General features: G+C 40.5%; 1 protein-coding gene across 1 annotated transcript in view; it reads right to left on the reverse strand.

The window, feature by feature from the left end:
• Positions 1-15,011, reverse strand: part of LOC134803318 (LIM domain-binding protein 2) — a 97,480-nt gene that overhangs the window by 65,281 nt on the left and 17,188 nt on the right. Inside the window, exon 2 of the mRNA XM_063776107.1 lies at positions 7,905-8,290. Coding sequence (XP_063632177.1) covers positions 7,905-8,290 — 386 coding nt within the window. The remainder of the gene's footprint in view (positions 1-7,904; positions 8,291-15,011) is intronic.

Consider the following 15,011-nt stretch of genomic DNA (forward strand, 5'->3'; position numbering starts at 1 on the left):
TGTCGATTTAAAACTCTCCCTTCGGTCGTGTTATAATTTATCGCCACTCGTTTCGAATTTCCTCTGTTCCGCACTTGTATCGTAAATAACTATTATAAAGTGATTGACAATCATGAAATTTGAAAAAGTGTCAACTGACCAGGGGGCCTAGCCAATATGGCAATCGTTGATAGAAAATGCCAATCGAAACTTAAATAATGTATGAAGATTAGCGGCCTCCTAGCCTAGTCGGTAGTGACAGTGACCCTGCCTACGAAGCAGGAGGTCCCGGGTTCGAAACCTGGTCAGGGCATTTATTTGTGTGTTCATCACATATATTTGTTTTTGAGTTATGGATGGTTTTCTATGTATCTTTATATATAAACAAATTAAATTATGCTCAAACAAAAGAGCGTAAAAAAATAACACTTTTGAATCGACAACATATATCCGCAAAATTCGTATTGTCGCGTATTTTGCATTTAAAAGTGAAAAAATTTCGACAAACAATACTAAAGGCTCAATTTGTTGGTTGACATTTGACAGCTATGCGTTGCGTTTAGAAACTGCAAACATGCTTACAAGTTAGGTTGGTCGTATTTTTTTTAATAAAAAGCAAGACGAATATTACTGTTTATTTGATGACTTTCCGGTATGTATAATGGTTATTATTTGCATTAAGTTTCGTTTCATATGGATATGTATACCGGTATAATTATTACATAAATTTGTTTTTAAGCCAGAACGTGCGATAGTCTGTTACGGCTTTTAAGACGATAGCAACACTGCCTAGACGTCAACGACGGCTGTTATTCGAAAATACTTTATCCGGTACTCCAGACGTGATAAAAACCTGTTAAATAGTGTATTGTGTGTGTTAACAATAAAAAATAGTCACCGAACATAGTGCAAAGTGCAAACGCCATCGTAACGTAACGAGATTTGAACTTCAAAGCGTTCCATGGGTGTATTGTGTTTAGTATAAACATCGGTCTCTCAGTTGTATTTTAATATTTCAGAATGATTCCAAATATTCTTACATGTCAAGGCACTACTAGCTACCTGGAAATGCAAGTGAAAGCAACCTTGAAGCAGCTGTGATAAACTAATAAGTGAGCGAGATGAAAATGACGTTGTTCAAAGAAACTTTGAGTTAAGTGCCAGCTGACTGTAACACACTCTAATTAAGTACATTGCCAGTGTGAAACAGTGCAAAAAGCTACAGTGTATTGTGGACATATTTAATAACTGTGCTTTAGACTATGAATCAAATTTGAGGTGTATCGGTGAATTGGAAAGTCAACTGCATAAAGCTAATAAGTTATCTCCGGAGTCAATGTAAGTTGAATATAAGATTAAATATAATAAGATATATAGATAGTATATATGTCGCAGTCAAAAGAACTTTTAACCGAAAAAAACAGGCAAAACTGCTTTTGACTGAGCATGTTGGTCAAAAGTAGTTATACCTGAAAATCATTGGTTAATAGTAATTGTGTTGTGACTGTTACTATCAGTCAAAAGTACTCGCAGAGATAGGTAGGTTAGGGTTATTTTTTTGCTACGCCCAAAAAACTAAACTGTTCCCAGAGATAGGTAGGTTAGGGTTATTTTTTTTTTGCTACGCCCTAAAAACGAAACTGCTGCCAGAAATAGGTATGATTTTCAGGTAAAACTACTTTTGACCAACATGCTCAGTCAAAGCAGTTTTGCCTGTTTTTGTCGGTTAAAAGTTCTTTGGCCAGTTCACACTTTTGACTGCAACAGGTTGGGCTGGACATATGGCAAGGGAAGGTAAAGATAAGTGGGATAGAGAGGAAGCGGAATGGTATCCTAGAGATGGAAAAAGGAGAGAAGGGAGACCAATAATGAGGTGGTCGGATGACATAAAGAAGCATGCGGGACCTAATTGGATAGGGACGGCAAGGGATAGAGAGCTGGGGGAGGCCTATGCCAAGAAGGCAGACTGAAATAATTATTAAAAAGCAATGACATAAAAATTATTTAATAAAGTTACTAAGGAAAAAATATTGAAACTAATTGATATAAATGAAATGTGAATTTATTTAAATGTAATATGTGCTGAAATTTAATTTTTTGGTCAATAAAGGCTATTCTATTCTATTCTAATTTGACAGGTGACAACAAAAAAAATATTAATTCCTGCTAAAATTTCAGAGTCATAGTGAAGCATAGTACATAGTACCAAAACAAGGTTGATTTTTAGGGTTCTGTAGCCAAAGGGTAAAAACGGGACCCCTATTACGAGGACTCCAATATGTTATTAGATCAAAACAAATTATTTTCAGAAAATATTTAATTTAGGCTTAGGGATGGCGAGGCTCCATAAACCTTCAGTAAGTAGTGCATAAGTATCCTTGGAAAAATTCGACCTATGCCGCCGTGGGTGGCCCGGTGGCAGAATGGCACAGGCACCTGCTGCAATAGCAGAGGACGCTGCTTTGATTCCAGCCTAGGGCACTGGAGGCCTTGGTCACTTTTTAGGGTTGCGTACCCATAGGGTAAAAACGGGACCCTATTAAATATTAAGACTCTGCTGTCCGTCTGTCTGTCACCAGGCTGTATCTCAAGATCTCATGAACCGTGATAACTAGATTAACTAGACAGTTTCAATTTTCACAAATGATGTATTTCTGTTGCCGCTATAACAACAAATACTAAAAACAAATTAAAGAAATATTTAAGCGGGGCCAATGCAATGCTAGGCTGGATATGACTGATGAAATGAGTAAATTTTTATTAATATGTTTTAATATGACATGTTGGTGGCAAACAAGCATACAAGGCTGTTAATGCCGATGGTAAGTGGGAGTTTAGACTAGACCTCTGCTTCTCCAAGGGACTCACATTGCTGACCGAGTAAATTTTTATTAATATGTTTTAATATGACATGTTGGTGGCAAACAAGCATACAAGGCTGTTAATGCCAATGGTAAGTGGGAGTTTAGACTAGACCTCTGCTTCTCCAAGGGACTCACATTGCTGACCGAGTAAATTTTTATTAATATGTTTTAATATGACATGTTGGTGGCAAACAAGCATACAAGGCTGTTAATGCCGATGGTAAGTGGGAGTTTAGACTAGACCTCTGCTTCTCCAAGGGACTCACATTGCTGACCGAGTAAATTTTTATTAATATGTTTTAACATGGCATGTTGGTGGCAAACAAGCATACAACTCATACAAGGCTGTTAATGCCGATGGTAAGTGGGAGTTTAGACTAGACCTCTGATTCTCCAAGGGACTCACATTGTTGATCGAGTAAATTTTTATTAATATGTTTTAATATGACATGTTGGTGGCAAACAAGAATACAAGGCTGTTAATGCCGATGGTAAGTGGGAGTTTAGATTAGACCTCTGCTTCTCCAAGGGACTCACATTGTTGACCGAGTAAATTTTTATTAATATGTTTTAATATGACATGTTGGTGGCAAACAAGAATACAAGGCTGTTAATGCCGATGGTAAGTGGGGGTTTAGACTAGACCTCTGCTTCTCCAAGGGACTCACATTGCTGACCGGTTACAAATCTATTACACTCATACTAGGGTTCCGTACCTGAAGGGTAACTAAAAAACGGGAACCTATTAGCGATTCCGACTCGCACTTGGCCGGTTTTTCTTAGTAGGTATATGACATTTATTTCAGTTTTACTTCATTGTCCGTCTGTCTGTCTGTCTGTCTGTCACCAGGCTGTATCTCATGAACCGTGATAGGCCTAGGCAGTTGAAATTTTCACAGATGATGTATTTCTGTTACCGCTATAACAACAAATACTAAAAAGTATGGAACCCTTCGTGCGCGAGCACTTGCCCGGTTTGACATTTCAGGCTCCGTCACACAGGCGCGTTTCGCGTGCGGCGCGTGAGCGGGGCGCGCCGCTTTTTCATATAAAACGCTCAGGCCCGGCTCTGAAATCGCGCCGGTGTGACGGAACCTTTATTTCAGTTTACTCCACTGTCCCTCTGTCACCAGGCTGTATCTCATGAACCGTGATAGCTAGACAGTTGAAATTTTCACACATGATGTATTTCTGTTGCCGCTATAACAACAAATATTAAAAAGTGTTCCGTTCTTGATGGGTGAGTCCGACTCGCACTTATTCAGTTTTTTTTTTGTAAACGAATTTAATATTAACGGATAGGCATTAATATTAAAGAATGAAATAGTAGTGATAATTTCCATACTTATACTTTAGTGCCATGAAGGGTAGGTACAAAAGGGTTCCCTCTTTTGAGATTGGAAAGTGGGCTAGGTTATAAATGCGGCCTTCACAGAACCGATCTGCGACCAGAAAAGTGGGTCAGGTTAGAACTGTGATCCTTACAGAACCGAACTGCTACCAGAAAAGCGGATTAGGTTTTTTTAATTACATATTTGTTTTTAGATATAATTATCGGAATAGTAAATTTTTCGAGTTATGATTGTATGTTACGGATTTAAAGTTTTCTGAGATGAGATAGGTTTGTAACCGCCTTGATGAAGGTATGAAGTCTAAAAGTAAATAATTACTTAATTCAAAATGAGTATTACCTATTACTATTATTTATTTTACCCGAGCGAAGCCGGGTTTTCATCTAGTATGTGTATATTATTTAAATCGTCGTCTAGTACCCACGACACAAGCCTTATTGAGCTTAATTTGGTACTGTGTAAAATTGTCCTATAAAAAAAAAGATAGACCGTAACCAAGTTAACTTTGCATCGACTTGATCAGAACAAAGTGAGGCAGTGTCATTATAAACGTCTTGCACGACAAGCGCAGGAAAAAATCAGAAAATTATAAATTAGTAATATAAAAATAGTTAAATTTGTACGGAAACCTCGGTGGGCGAGTACGACTCGCACTTATCCGGTTTTTTTTTTAAGTATACCGATTATTCGGATATCTGTGGACCCTGTGTGGTCCGATTTGAGTGATTCTGTTTTGTTTGAAAAGGAGTTACAATACAACACAAACTGTAAAATGGTCCCATATTAATTTAGGTCTGAGCTGATGACGGGATCCATGAGGAATTGAGGAAACGCCTCAATTTTCAAAAGCACATATTCTAAATCGACATAAGAATTTATTTAATAACATTTTTACAACATAATAATAACACTACGATAACTTATAAATAAAAAATTTGCCCTGAGTCATAGTCCGTAGGTAGGGTGCGGAGAAGGCTGGCCGCATTGCCCCGCTGGATGGCAATGCTGATCTTTTGGGCAACATATTGGCCAGCCCTCTGGTCACGGGAGGGTGCCGGAGGCCTCTATGAGGCGTTTTGACAGCTCCTCATAGAGGCGACGCGCGCTAGGTCCCCACGGCCCCAAGGTCTCCACTCCAAACGCCGCAAATATGTAGCTACTACCTAGTGTGACATATTTGCGGCGTTTGAGGCTTTCGGCCGAGGATGCAGCCGCACCATCGCCAATTTGGTGCCTGGGATATAGGACGGCGCCAGGGTATCTACGCACGTAGCGTCCCAGACAAGTGGCCGTCCCATACTCCAAGGCACCAGCGTAATTCCGTCACCATACTTATTCAACTAGTTTTTTTTTATTGCAAATTACGCGCAATGAAGTTCTCACTACTATTAGTGATAACGGTCTAGAACAAGTCTGGTCGCCGTTATCTCACGGCGGTCAGAGGTCGACGATTAATGCAATACGAATACAAGGTTCTACAATCAGGTCAGGTGGTGAAAAGTCCATACAGTGACTGATCTCATGGCGGTCAGAGCTTAGGTGTAGGTATAGTCAGACCAAGAATAGTCTGCAGCGGATTTGATAGCCCTCGCAGGGCAAGTGTTATTTTAAACGTCAAACTTCTATGAAATTATGACGTATAAATGACACTTGCACTGCGTGGGCTATCAAATCCGCTGCAGACTTTTTAAGGACCGACTCTAGTTGAAAACTAATTGCATATTTGGTAGAATTGGTCAGGTGGTTCAATCGAGGTCCGTCGTCAGATTGTGAATGCAATGGGGGTACAATTCTACAAAAGCAGAAATTGTTGATTTAGGTAGATTTGGTCAGGTCAGGTGGTTCAATGAGGTTGAGGTTGAGGTGAGGTTGGATGGTTGAGGTGAAGTCTGCGTTCGGCAGTCGCATATCTCGTCAGGACGGTCACAAGTCACACTACGTATGCAATACGAGTACAATCCTACAATGGCAGAAATTGTTGATTTAGGTAGATTTGGTCAGGTCAGGTGGTTCAATGAGGTTGAGGTTGAGGTGAGGTTGGATGGTTGAGGTGAAGTCTGCGTTCGGCAGTCGCGTCATCTCGTCAGGACGGTCACAAGTCACAAGTCACACTACGTATGCAATACGAGTACAATCCTACAATGGCAGAAATTGTTGATTTAGGTAGATTTGGTCAGGTCAGGTGGTTCAATGAGGTTGAGGTTGAGGTGAGGTTGGATGGTTGAGGTGAAGTCTGCGTTCGGCAGTCGCGTCATCTCGTCAGGACGGTCACAAGTCACAAGTCACACTACGTATGCAATACGAGTACAATCCTACAATGGCAGAAATTGTTGATTTAGGTAGATTTGGTCAGGTCAGGTGGTTCAATGAGGTTGAGGTGAGGTTGGATGGTTGAGGTGAAGTCTGCGTTCGGCAGTCGCGTCATCTCGTCAGGACGGTCACAAGTCACACTACGTATGCAATACGAGTACAATCCTACAATGGCAGAAATTGTTGATTTAGGTAGATTTGGTCAGGTCAGGTGGTTCAATGAGGTTGAGGTTGAGGTGAGGTTGGATGGTTGAGGTGAAGTCTGCGTTCGGCAGTCGCGTCATCTCGTCAGGACGGTCACAAGTCACAAGTCACACTACGTATGCAATACGAGTACAATCCTACAATGGCAGAAATTGTTGATTTAGGTAGATTTGGTCAGGTCAGGTGGTTCAATGAGGTTGAGGTTGAGGTGAGGTTGGATGGTTGAGGTGAAGTCTGCGTTCGGCAGTCGCATATCTCGTCAGTACGGCCATAAGTCACAAGTCACACTACGTATGCAATACGAGTACAATCCTACAATGGCAGAAATTGTTGATTTAGGTAGATTTGGTCAGGTCAGGTGGTTTAATCGAAGTCTGTTTTCGGCAGTCGCATATCTCGTCAGTACGGCCATAAGTCATAAGTCACACTACGTATGCAATACGAGCACAACCCTACTCTCTTCTTCCTCGCGTTGTCCCGGCATTTTGCCACGGGTCATGGGAGCCCGGGGTCCGCTTGACAACTAATCCCATGATTTGACGTAGGCACTAGTTTTTACGAAAGCGACTGCCATCTGACCTTCCAACCCAGAAGGGAAACTAGACCTTATTGGGATTAGTCCGGTTTCCTCACGATGTTTTCCTTCACCGAAAAGCGACTGGCAAATATGAAATCATATTTCTTACATAAATTCCGAAAAACTCATTGGTACGAGCCGGGGTTTGAACCCGCGACCTCCGGATTGAAAGCCGGACGCTCTTACCGCTAGGCCACCAGCGCTACGAGCACAATCCTACAATAGCAGAAATTGCTGATTTAAGGCCAGAGCACACCGGTTGGGCGTGCGTGACGTGCACGTGCGCTTACACTAAAATGTTAGAGCCGCACACGCACACGTCAGTTGGCACCACTTGACGTCCCTTTGCGTGCACGATCACGGATAACATCATGGCTTGAATTTTGCCAACCCTAAATAGCCGAAAGGGATAGTGCCATATATTAGAAAGGGACAGCATGATTCGACCCTAAACCGCTGTCAAACTTCGGTTTTGTAGGAAGTTTCCTTTCTGTACGGTAGCCTAGTACTATTACTTATTCTGTGGCATGGGTTAAGTTAGTTTTCGATCTTCGCATTGGCCCCAACCTAGAGCATGACATTTTAGTACCAGGGTATCAGAAATGACAAGGAACTCACCTGTCAACAGGCGGCGGTAGCGGCGCCATCATGTGCGGATGCGGGGGCATCGGATGCGGCGGGTGCGGGTGAAACGGGGACCCGGGAGGCGCGAAGTTCGGCCCCGGGAAGTGCCCCTGCTGCGGCGGCGGGCCCGGCGGGAAGCCCCCGCCGCCGCTCCCGGGCCGGGCCGAGGGACTCCCGAAAGGAGCCGCATAAGGTGGGCCGGCGAAGCCCGGGCCGGGGGTGGAGGGCGCGGGGGAGGCGGCGAAGGCCGGGCCGGCCGGGGAGCCCGCGGGCGGCGCGAACGACGAAAACGGCGGCTCCGGGTTGCCGCTCTTCCAGGCCGCCGGAACGCCCGGCGCGTCGTCCAGCGGCGGCACGCGCCGCTGCAGGCCCACCGACATCTGTGGGAGAACAGCGTTAGATGGTTGACACTAACTGAAGAGAAGAACCATTGACATAGATATCTAGGGACTGGCTTTACGGGCAATATTAATGAGGCATGACAGGGGCCAGTACATCAGCGGTGTGAGTGGTGTGACACCGCTACAACGCGAATGGTTGATGAGTTCCTATCACGCGCGCTATTGGTCGCTACTAGTTGCGTTAGACTGCACGATTGGCTGGAATTTGTGAGTAACACCGCTGAACTAGTACCATTTCTAGTGCGCGTAGTGCCCGTCCTTAGATATTATACGTCAATGGGCGGTACGCAATCGAACGGCTTGATTTATCATGTCGTAGGTATCCGTCTATACTCTGTATCATTAGGTATTTAACCTTTTGATCGCCAAAGACGCAACTACAGCCCAATATCAACCTTCGTGCATTCCAGCCATGGTATAATAATATACTCCGCCTGGTACTCTCTTCCCGTCTTTTCGTGGTCACGTGACTGACACAAGCCTACGTCATCATGCGACAGCGCTATATGATAATATGCGATAGCGCTATATAAAGTGGCAATGTTTTTGTGACGTAGGCTTGTGTCACTCTGGGAAGAGAAGACCTTGTTTTATTAGACTATGATTCCAGCAAGGTTTGACGCGGCGCGCACAATACGAGCGGCGTTCAAAAGGTTAAATAAAAGTAAACAAACAATTTGTACATTTTCGGGTAGTTATAACATTTATTGGTTAACCAATCAAATACAAAAGCACCTGGATCTGTCACTGAACGATCTGACCTACATTATTTGATCATGTAATGTTTTCATCTACCCTCAACCGGCTTAAGGAGCCATTCGAGGGTAGATTTTGTTTACTTTTATTTAAATACCTAAAGATACAGGCCCGGACACACGACGCCGCATGCCTCCGCGGCAGGCGGTGCCACACTGCTTGTGTTCTTTGCCTGAAGTCCAGTGTCCAGACGGTGACCAACCAAGCTTCCGACAGTCCAAAGTCACTTTGAACACAGTGAAAATGAGTGGCAAGCCACTGTCTAGTGTCTATCGTCGGCCTAAGTCGCATACCTCGTAACTCCATTTCAAGGAAATTAGTAATTGCTACCTTAGACAACAATACTTATAGTCGCAAACCTCGTCACTCCCCCGGAGGAGTTACGAGGTTTGCGACTTAGGCCGACGCTATACGTTTGAAGCAAGGTGACCTTGACCGGAAGCTTTGTTGGTGACCATCTGGCCACTCCTGTAACTCTTATTTTATCCCGGCACAGCATTCTACAGTGTTGCCAACTTGGGGGTCAGATTTGATTAACTTTCTGGTTACTTTCCAACCACTTGGCACCTGGCGACTTATTTGAACTATAAACTTGGGCAAAAACTATTTCCCCAAAAGTGGTCAAAGTTTAGGTAAGTTGGCATCTAAAATCCCGAGTTAACAAATACTAATGATGAGTTCCCATGCTTTCTCAAGTTACCCAACCTTGGTAACCTTGGAAAGTCACGGACCTATAGGTTTGTTGTACCTCGGTGAGCATGTAAACACATCATTTTTGGGACATCGGACATATCTTAGGATGGTATTCCACCTGTCCAATTTCTTTGTCCAATGTGTATTTTGTCTCACATTTTGATCAATGAGAGAGTGATATGCAATGACATTGGACCAAGATATTGGACAGGTGGAATACCATTATACCACCCTTAGAATGAAGTGAAGATTTTACATATGTAAGTATTTTTAAGTTGTAATATGAGCAGAAGCAGGATCGATTGGGAGCTTATGGATTTAGGATGCATCAAAAATGTTTGGTTACTGTTTGTGCTAACGGCGCCCCCTACACAGAGTTTTACGTAATATTCCCTAAGTTATTTGCCTGAAGTCAAATCTTATTTTTTTATTAACTTAACTAAAAAGAAGCGACTTCACAAAACAGTGAAAAATTTCATCATCCTATGGTCTTCATCAGCAATTCTACTTCACCAAATCAAATGATGCTTTCCGAATTTACAGTGGCAACAGTGGCGGTATTGCAGTCTTGGCCACCCTAGGCCCCGGGCCCTGATGTTACTACTGGCCGCCCCTTTCTCAGCACCCATCATATAGGCTGCCACTATGCTGCGCCCCTAATGTCTTGCCGCCCTAGGCCCGAGTCTACTGGGCCTTAGGGCGAATACGCCATTGAGAATCTACATGCACGAGTTACTATGAAATACACCCAAATGCCAACAATATTTGAAGGGTAAGGGCTAAGGAATTGAGATTATTGAGAAGTTCTTTCTATTTGAAGTTGGTTCCAATAATGGGGTTAGCAACTGTCAATAGTTTCCAGAGATGGCACCAGCTTAGGTTTTACTTGTCTATAGTTTTGTTCTATAGGATTTGGCATAAAGAGATAGCATCCAGGCCATAAAATTAAAACAAAAAAACTTGCCAAGTGCAAGTCGGACTCGCGCATGAAGGGTTCAGTACCATTACGCAAAAACGGCAAAAAATCACGTTTGTTATTGGGGGGCCCCCACTTAAATATTTATTTTATTCTGTTTTCAGTATTTGTTGTAATAGCGGCAACAGAAATACATCTGTGAAAATTTCAACTGCCTAGCTATCACGGTTCATGAGATACAGCCTGGTGACAGACAGACGGACAGATGGACAGACAGACAGTGGTCTTAGTAATAGGGTCCCGTAATTACGCTTTGGGTATGGAACCCCAAAAAAAGAATTTGACACTTCCAAAGGAATGACAGGTACCTTACCTATGCTGGCGCCATCTGTAAAATAGGTACTTCGACAGGCCAACCCCATTCAAGGTGTATCTAGCCAGTAAAGTTGTCAACAGTAATGTTGGTAGTAGTTGGTGGTAAATAGTTATTTGCACAACAAGAGAGCAGTTTGATATTTCTTCGAGTGCTTTTATGAGTCCTGTGCAAGCGAAAGATTCTAAAGGATCTTGAGCGTAGCAAATGAGCAAGGGAATCAAAGGCGCACGAGATGTAAATAACTTTGATCTAGTGTAGTGCACAAGACTTTTCACCTCAGCAGTATAGTTGAATCATCGAGAGCGTGGAATTGCATATGTAGTAGTATTGTTTGTTTACAGGCATTCTATATTTGAATTTTCTATTTTCTTGTACTATCAGCATACAACCACTACAAATGCATGGTATAATAATATACTCCGCCTGGTACTCCATTCCGAGATTCGCGTATGACCTAACTGACACGCGCCTACGTCATCATGCTGTTTACAGGTTCTCAAACTTTGAAATGTGGGAGAATTTTAACCAACGGTGAAAATTATTTTAACGGCATTAATTTTAAGTTATTCATGTAGAAACATAGTAAAATAAAACAAATCTAATGTATTAAATTAAACTTTATTTATCTATACAAGACAAACGTTTAAAAAACTAATTCACAGTTACACATTAATTACCAAGCTTACGACGTGAAAAGTTTGGAAAACACTGTGACTGCTGACACTGAGCGAGAAGGAAATAACAATTAACACGCGTTCGACAAGGATGACGGTCAGGGCATGAAGTTATCTAGATCCGAATTGTCAAATGTCCACAGCGCTATCATGTGTTGCCAGTAGTATAAACAGAATTACCCGAAAGTCTGAAATTTCTTTCGTGAATCGGAAGATATTGCTAACGAGTAATTAAAAATGACGTGTTATTGTAAAATTTAAGCTAAAATACATATAAATGAAAATTATAAAATTATAAAGAAATATTTTAACTTATTAACCATAGGTATAATGTACCCATGTAACATGTTATGTTGAAATAAAGTGGCAATGTTATTGTGACGTAATCGCGTGTCACTCTGGGAATGGAAGACCATGTTTTATTAGACCATGTGCAATTCCATCTTCTCGATAATTCAACTATAAGAACGTACGTATTTGGAACGAAACATACAACCTGAATAAATGTAATCCTTCTTCATCAAGTCTTCTCAAGGTATTCTAACAATTAATATAATTACCGCAACAAAACACAAAAACAAAACGAAAGAAGTTTCAGTGAAATATGTAATATGGAAACTACGACCATCATCAGCCATCAATTGACACTATTGACAGTTCAATCGTTTTTTTTTTGTAAAAAAACAAACTTTGTAAAATACGGTCCGAATTGCGGATACTAATTTTGTCAACTATAGGTCTATAGTAGAGATTGTTAAAAAAAGAATTATAGTTGGTCAAGCAAATCTTAGTAAAAATGGCGGCAAATTTTAAAAATGTAGGCGCGAAGGGTTATTGTCCCATAGAAAAATTTTAATTACGCGCCTTTTTCTAAAAAATTTAAATATTGTTTTAAGTTCATTATTGTAATTTTACAATAAAATACGTAAAATATAGTGTTTTGATCTTTTTAGGGTTCCGTACCCAAAAGGTAAAACGGGACCCTATTACTAAGACTTCGCTGTCCGTCCGTCCGTCCGTCCGTCTGTCTGTCACCAGGCTGTATCTCACGAACCGTGATAGTTAGACTGTTGAAATTTTCACAGATGATGTATTTCTGTTGCCGCTATAACAACAAATACTAAAAACAGAATAAAATAAAGATTTAAATGGGGCTCCCATACTACAAATGTGATTTTTGACCAAAGTTAAGCAACGTCGGGCGTGGTCAGTACTTGGATGGGTGACCGTTTTTATTTTTGCATTTTTTTTCCGTTTTGTTTTTCATTATGGTACGGAACCCTTCGTGCGCGAGTCCAACTCGCACTTGCCCGGTTTTTTTATACATTTTTTTATAAATTAATTATTACGAATTTATAATCGTAGGTGGTTTGGAACGATGCGTTTTGATTTTGGGGGTCTATTATAATAACATTAATAACGTTTGGCCAGTTTTTTCTCTTTCTCTTTGCTAATGACGTAACAGGGACAGAGGGATTAGAATCCAAGTATTTCGAAAGTGTATTTTTCTAATTCCTAATATTAAAATAATAAATCGTCGTCTCGATTAAAACGTAGTGATTATATTCTCTTTGGTCTCGATTTCCATTTACAATGGAGCGGGTTGGCAAAAGTTTGTAAAGCAGCATAACTCCATTTTTCATATTTTTGCGTGTTGTGATTTTAAAGTAGTAGCGACATCTATTGGTGAAAATTTGTGCTAGGTGATTTATTTTATAATTTTCACATGTTTTCAGCTTATTATTGTTTTGTATTAGACATATTAGACAGAATGCTGCAATGTTGAATTTTACTTTCTCTATATTTCCTATGTAGTGATATTATTATAATTTTATTGTATAGTAGTATTGAACTCTGTTAAATAAACTAGAACTATTTTTGTAAGCATTTCTTTAATTTGGACATAATTTAGTAAAACTCTTTGTATTTGTAGTGTTCGAAAAGTTCCATTATTCCCATGGGTACAATAAACACCTAAGTATTTTAGTCTTTCTGCTGTTTATCCGTTTGTCTTTACCGATGTTGAAGCTCGTAAATAGATTTACAGACCTGAATTTCTAATTTACAGCATCATTGATTTTACGAACCAAAGGGCTATATTGGTATTCTCATTTTTTGTAATAGTATATTACGATACAAGTGCGAAAAATAGGAAATTTGTAACGAGTGGCGATAAATTAAAACACGACCGAAGGGACTATTTTAAATCGACACGAGTTGCGAATCACCTTTTCGCACGTGTATTGAACGTTTTACAGTAAATATGGCCCTTTAAATTTTCAATATATCTATTCCATTCCAAGTAGACGAAGTCGCGGGAAACAGCTAGTACTTAGTACATTAATAGAAGTAGACAGTCTTACAGATCTAGAGTTAGTTTAAACTGGTTTGAACTCTGCATGCTATGAGAACAGCGATGAGCTAGGTCAAAATGATCGTTCCATTTCTATAGAGCTCGCCGTCCTAAACGATGTGTAATAAAATTTGAAAGTTCCGCCGCTAACAGCCATTTTTCCCACGATACGCTATGCATATACAATATGTAACATCATACATAGTCCGTCTAAGCTAAGTCTGCACTGACTTTGACAGAAAATGTTGAAGCGCTACAATAAATATTAGGGATGTAACGATACATGATTTTGCCGATACGATACCGATACCGATTTTTGAAGTAAATAATCGGTGATACCGATACAGATACCGATATCAATGGCACAGTAGTTAGTTAATAAATAAAATAAATAAGGAATTATATACTTAATATGCATAGAACATACTTATCTATAAAGACACTCGATTTTGTGAAGTGTGAAAAACTGTAAAACAAAATGAAGAAAAATGCCAAATCAAAATCAAAGAAAACAATTATTTCGGTAACCATCAAGCAATCAATGCAAAAGTAAATCCAAATCAGTAAATATAGTTCACTTTAGGTAGATTTTTTGTTATGAAAACAAAGTTAATTATCAGCAGCGTCATTCGTTTCGCGCGCTTTTCAAGTTGTGATATCGGCTGAATATAAATCGGCGATGCCAATATATCGGCCGATATATCGGTATCGGTATCGTTACATCCCTAATAAATATCATATTCTCATAGATATTTGATGATTATGGTTACATTTCCTTTCATTTAAAGCCTGTGCAATTAGCTTACTCTAGTAAATGTTTATTGGATCTAATAGTGGATGTATAAGTTAAGGTTGATGAAATATAAAGTGAGCCGATCTCTAGAATAAATTTGAACAAGATCGGCTCACTTTATATTTCGTCAACTTTACAA

This window comes from Cydia splendana, chromosome 26 (genome assembly GCF_910591565.1).
Source record: "Cydia splendana chromosome 26, ilCydSple1.2, whole genome shotgun sequence".
NCBI lineage: Eukaryota > Metazoa > Arthropoda > Insecta > Lepidoptera > Tortricidae > Cydia > Cydia splendana.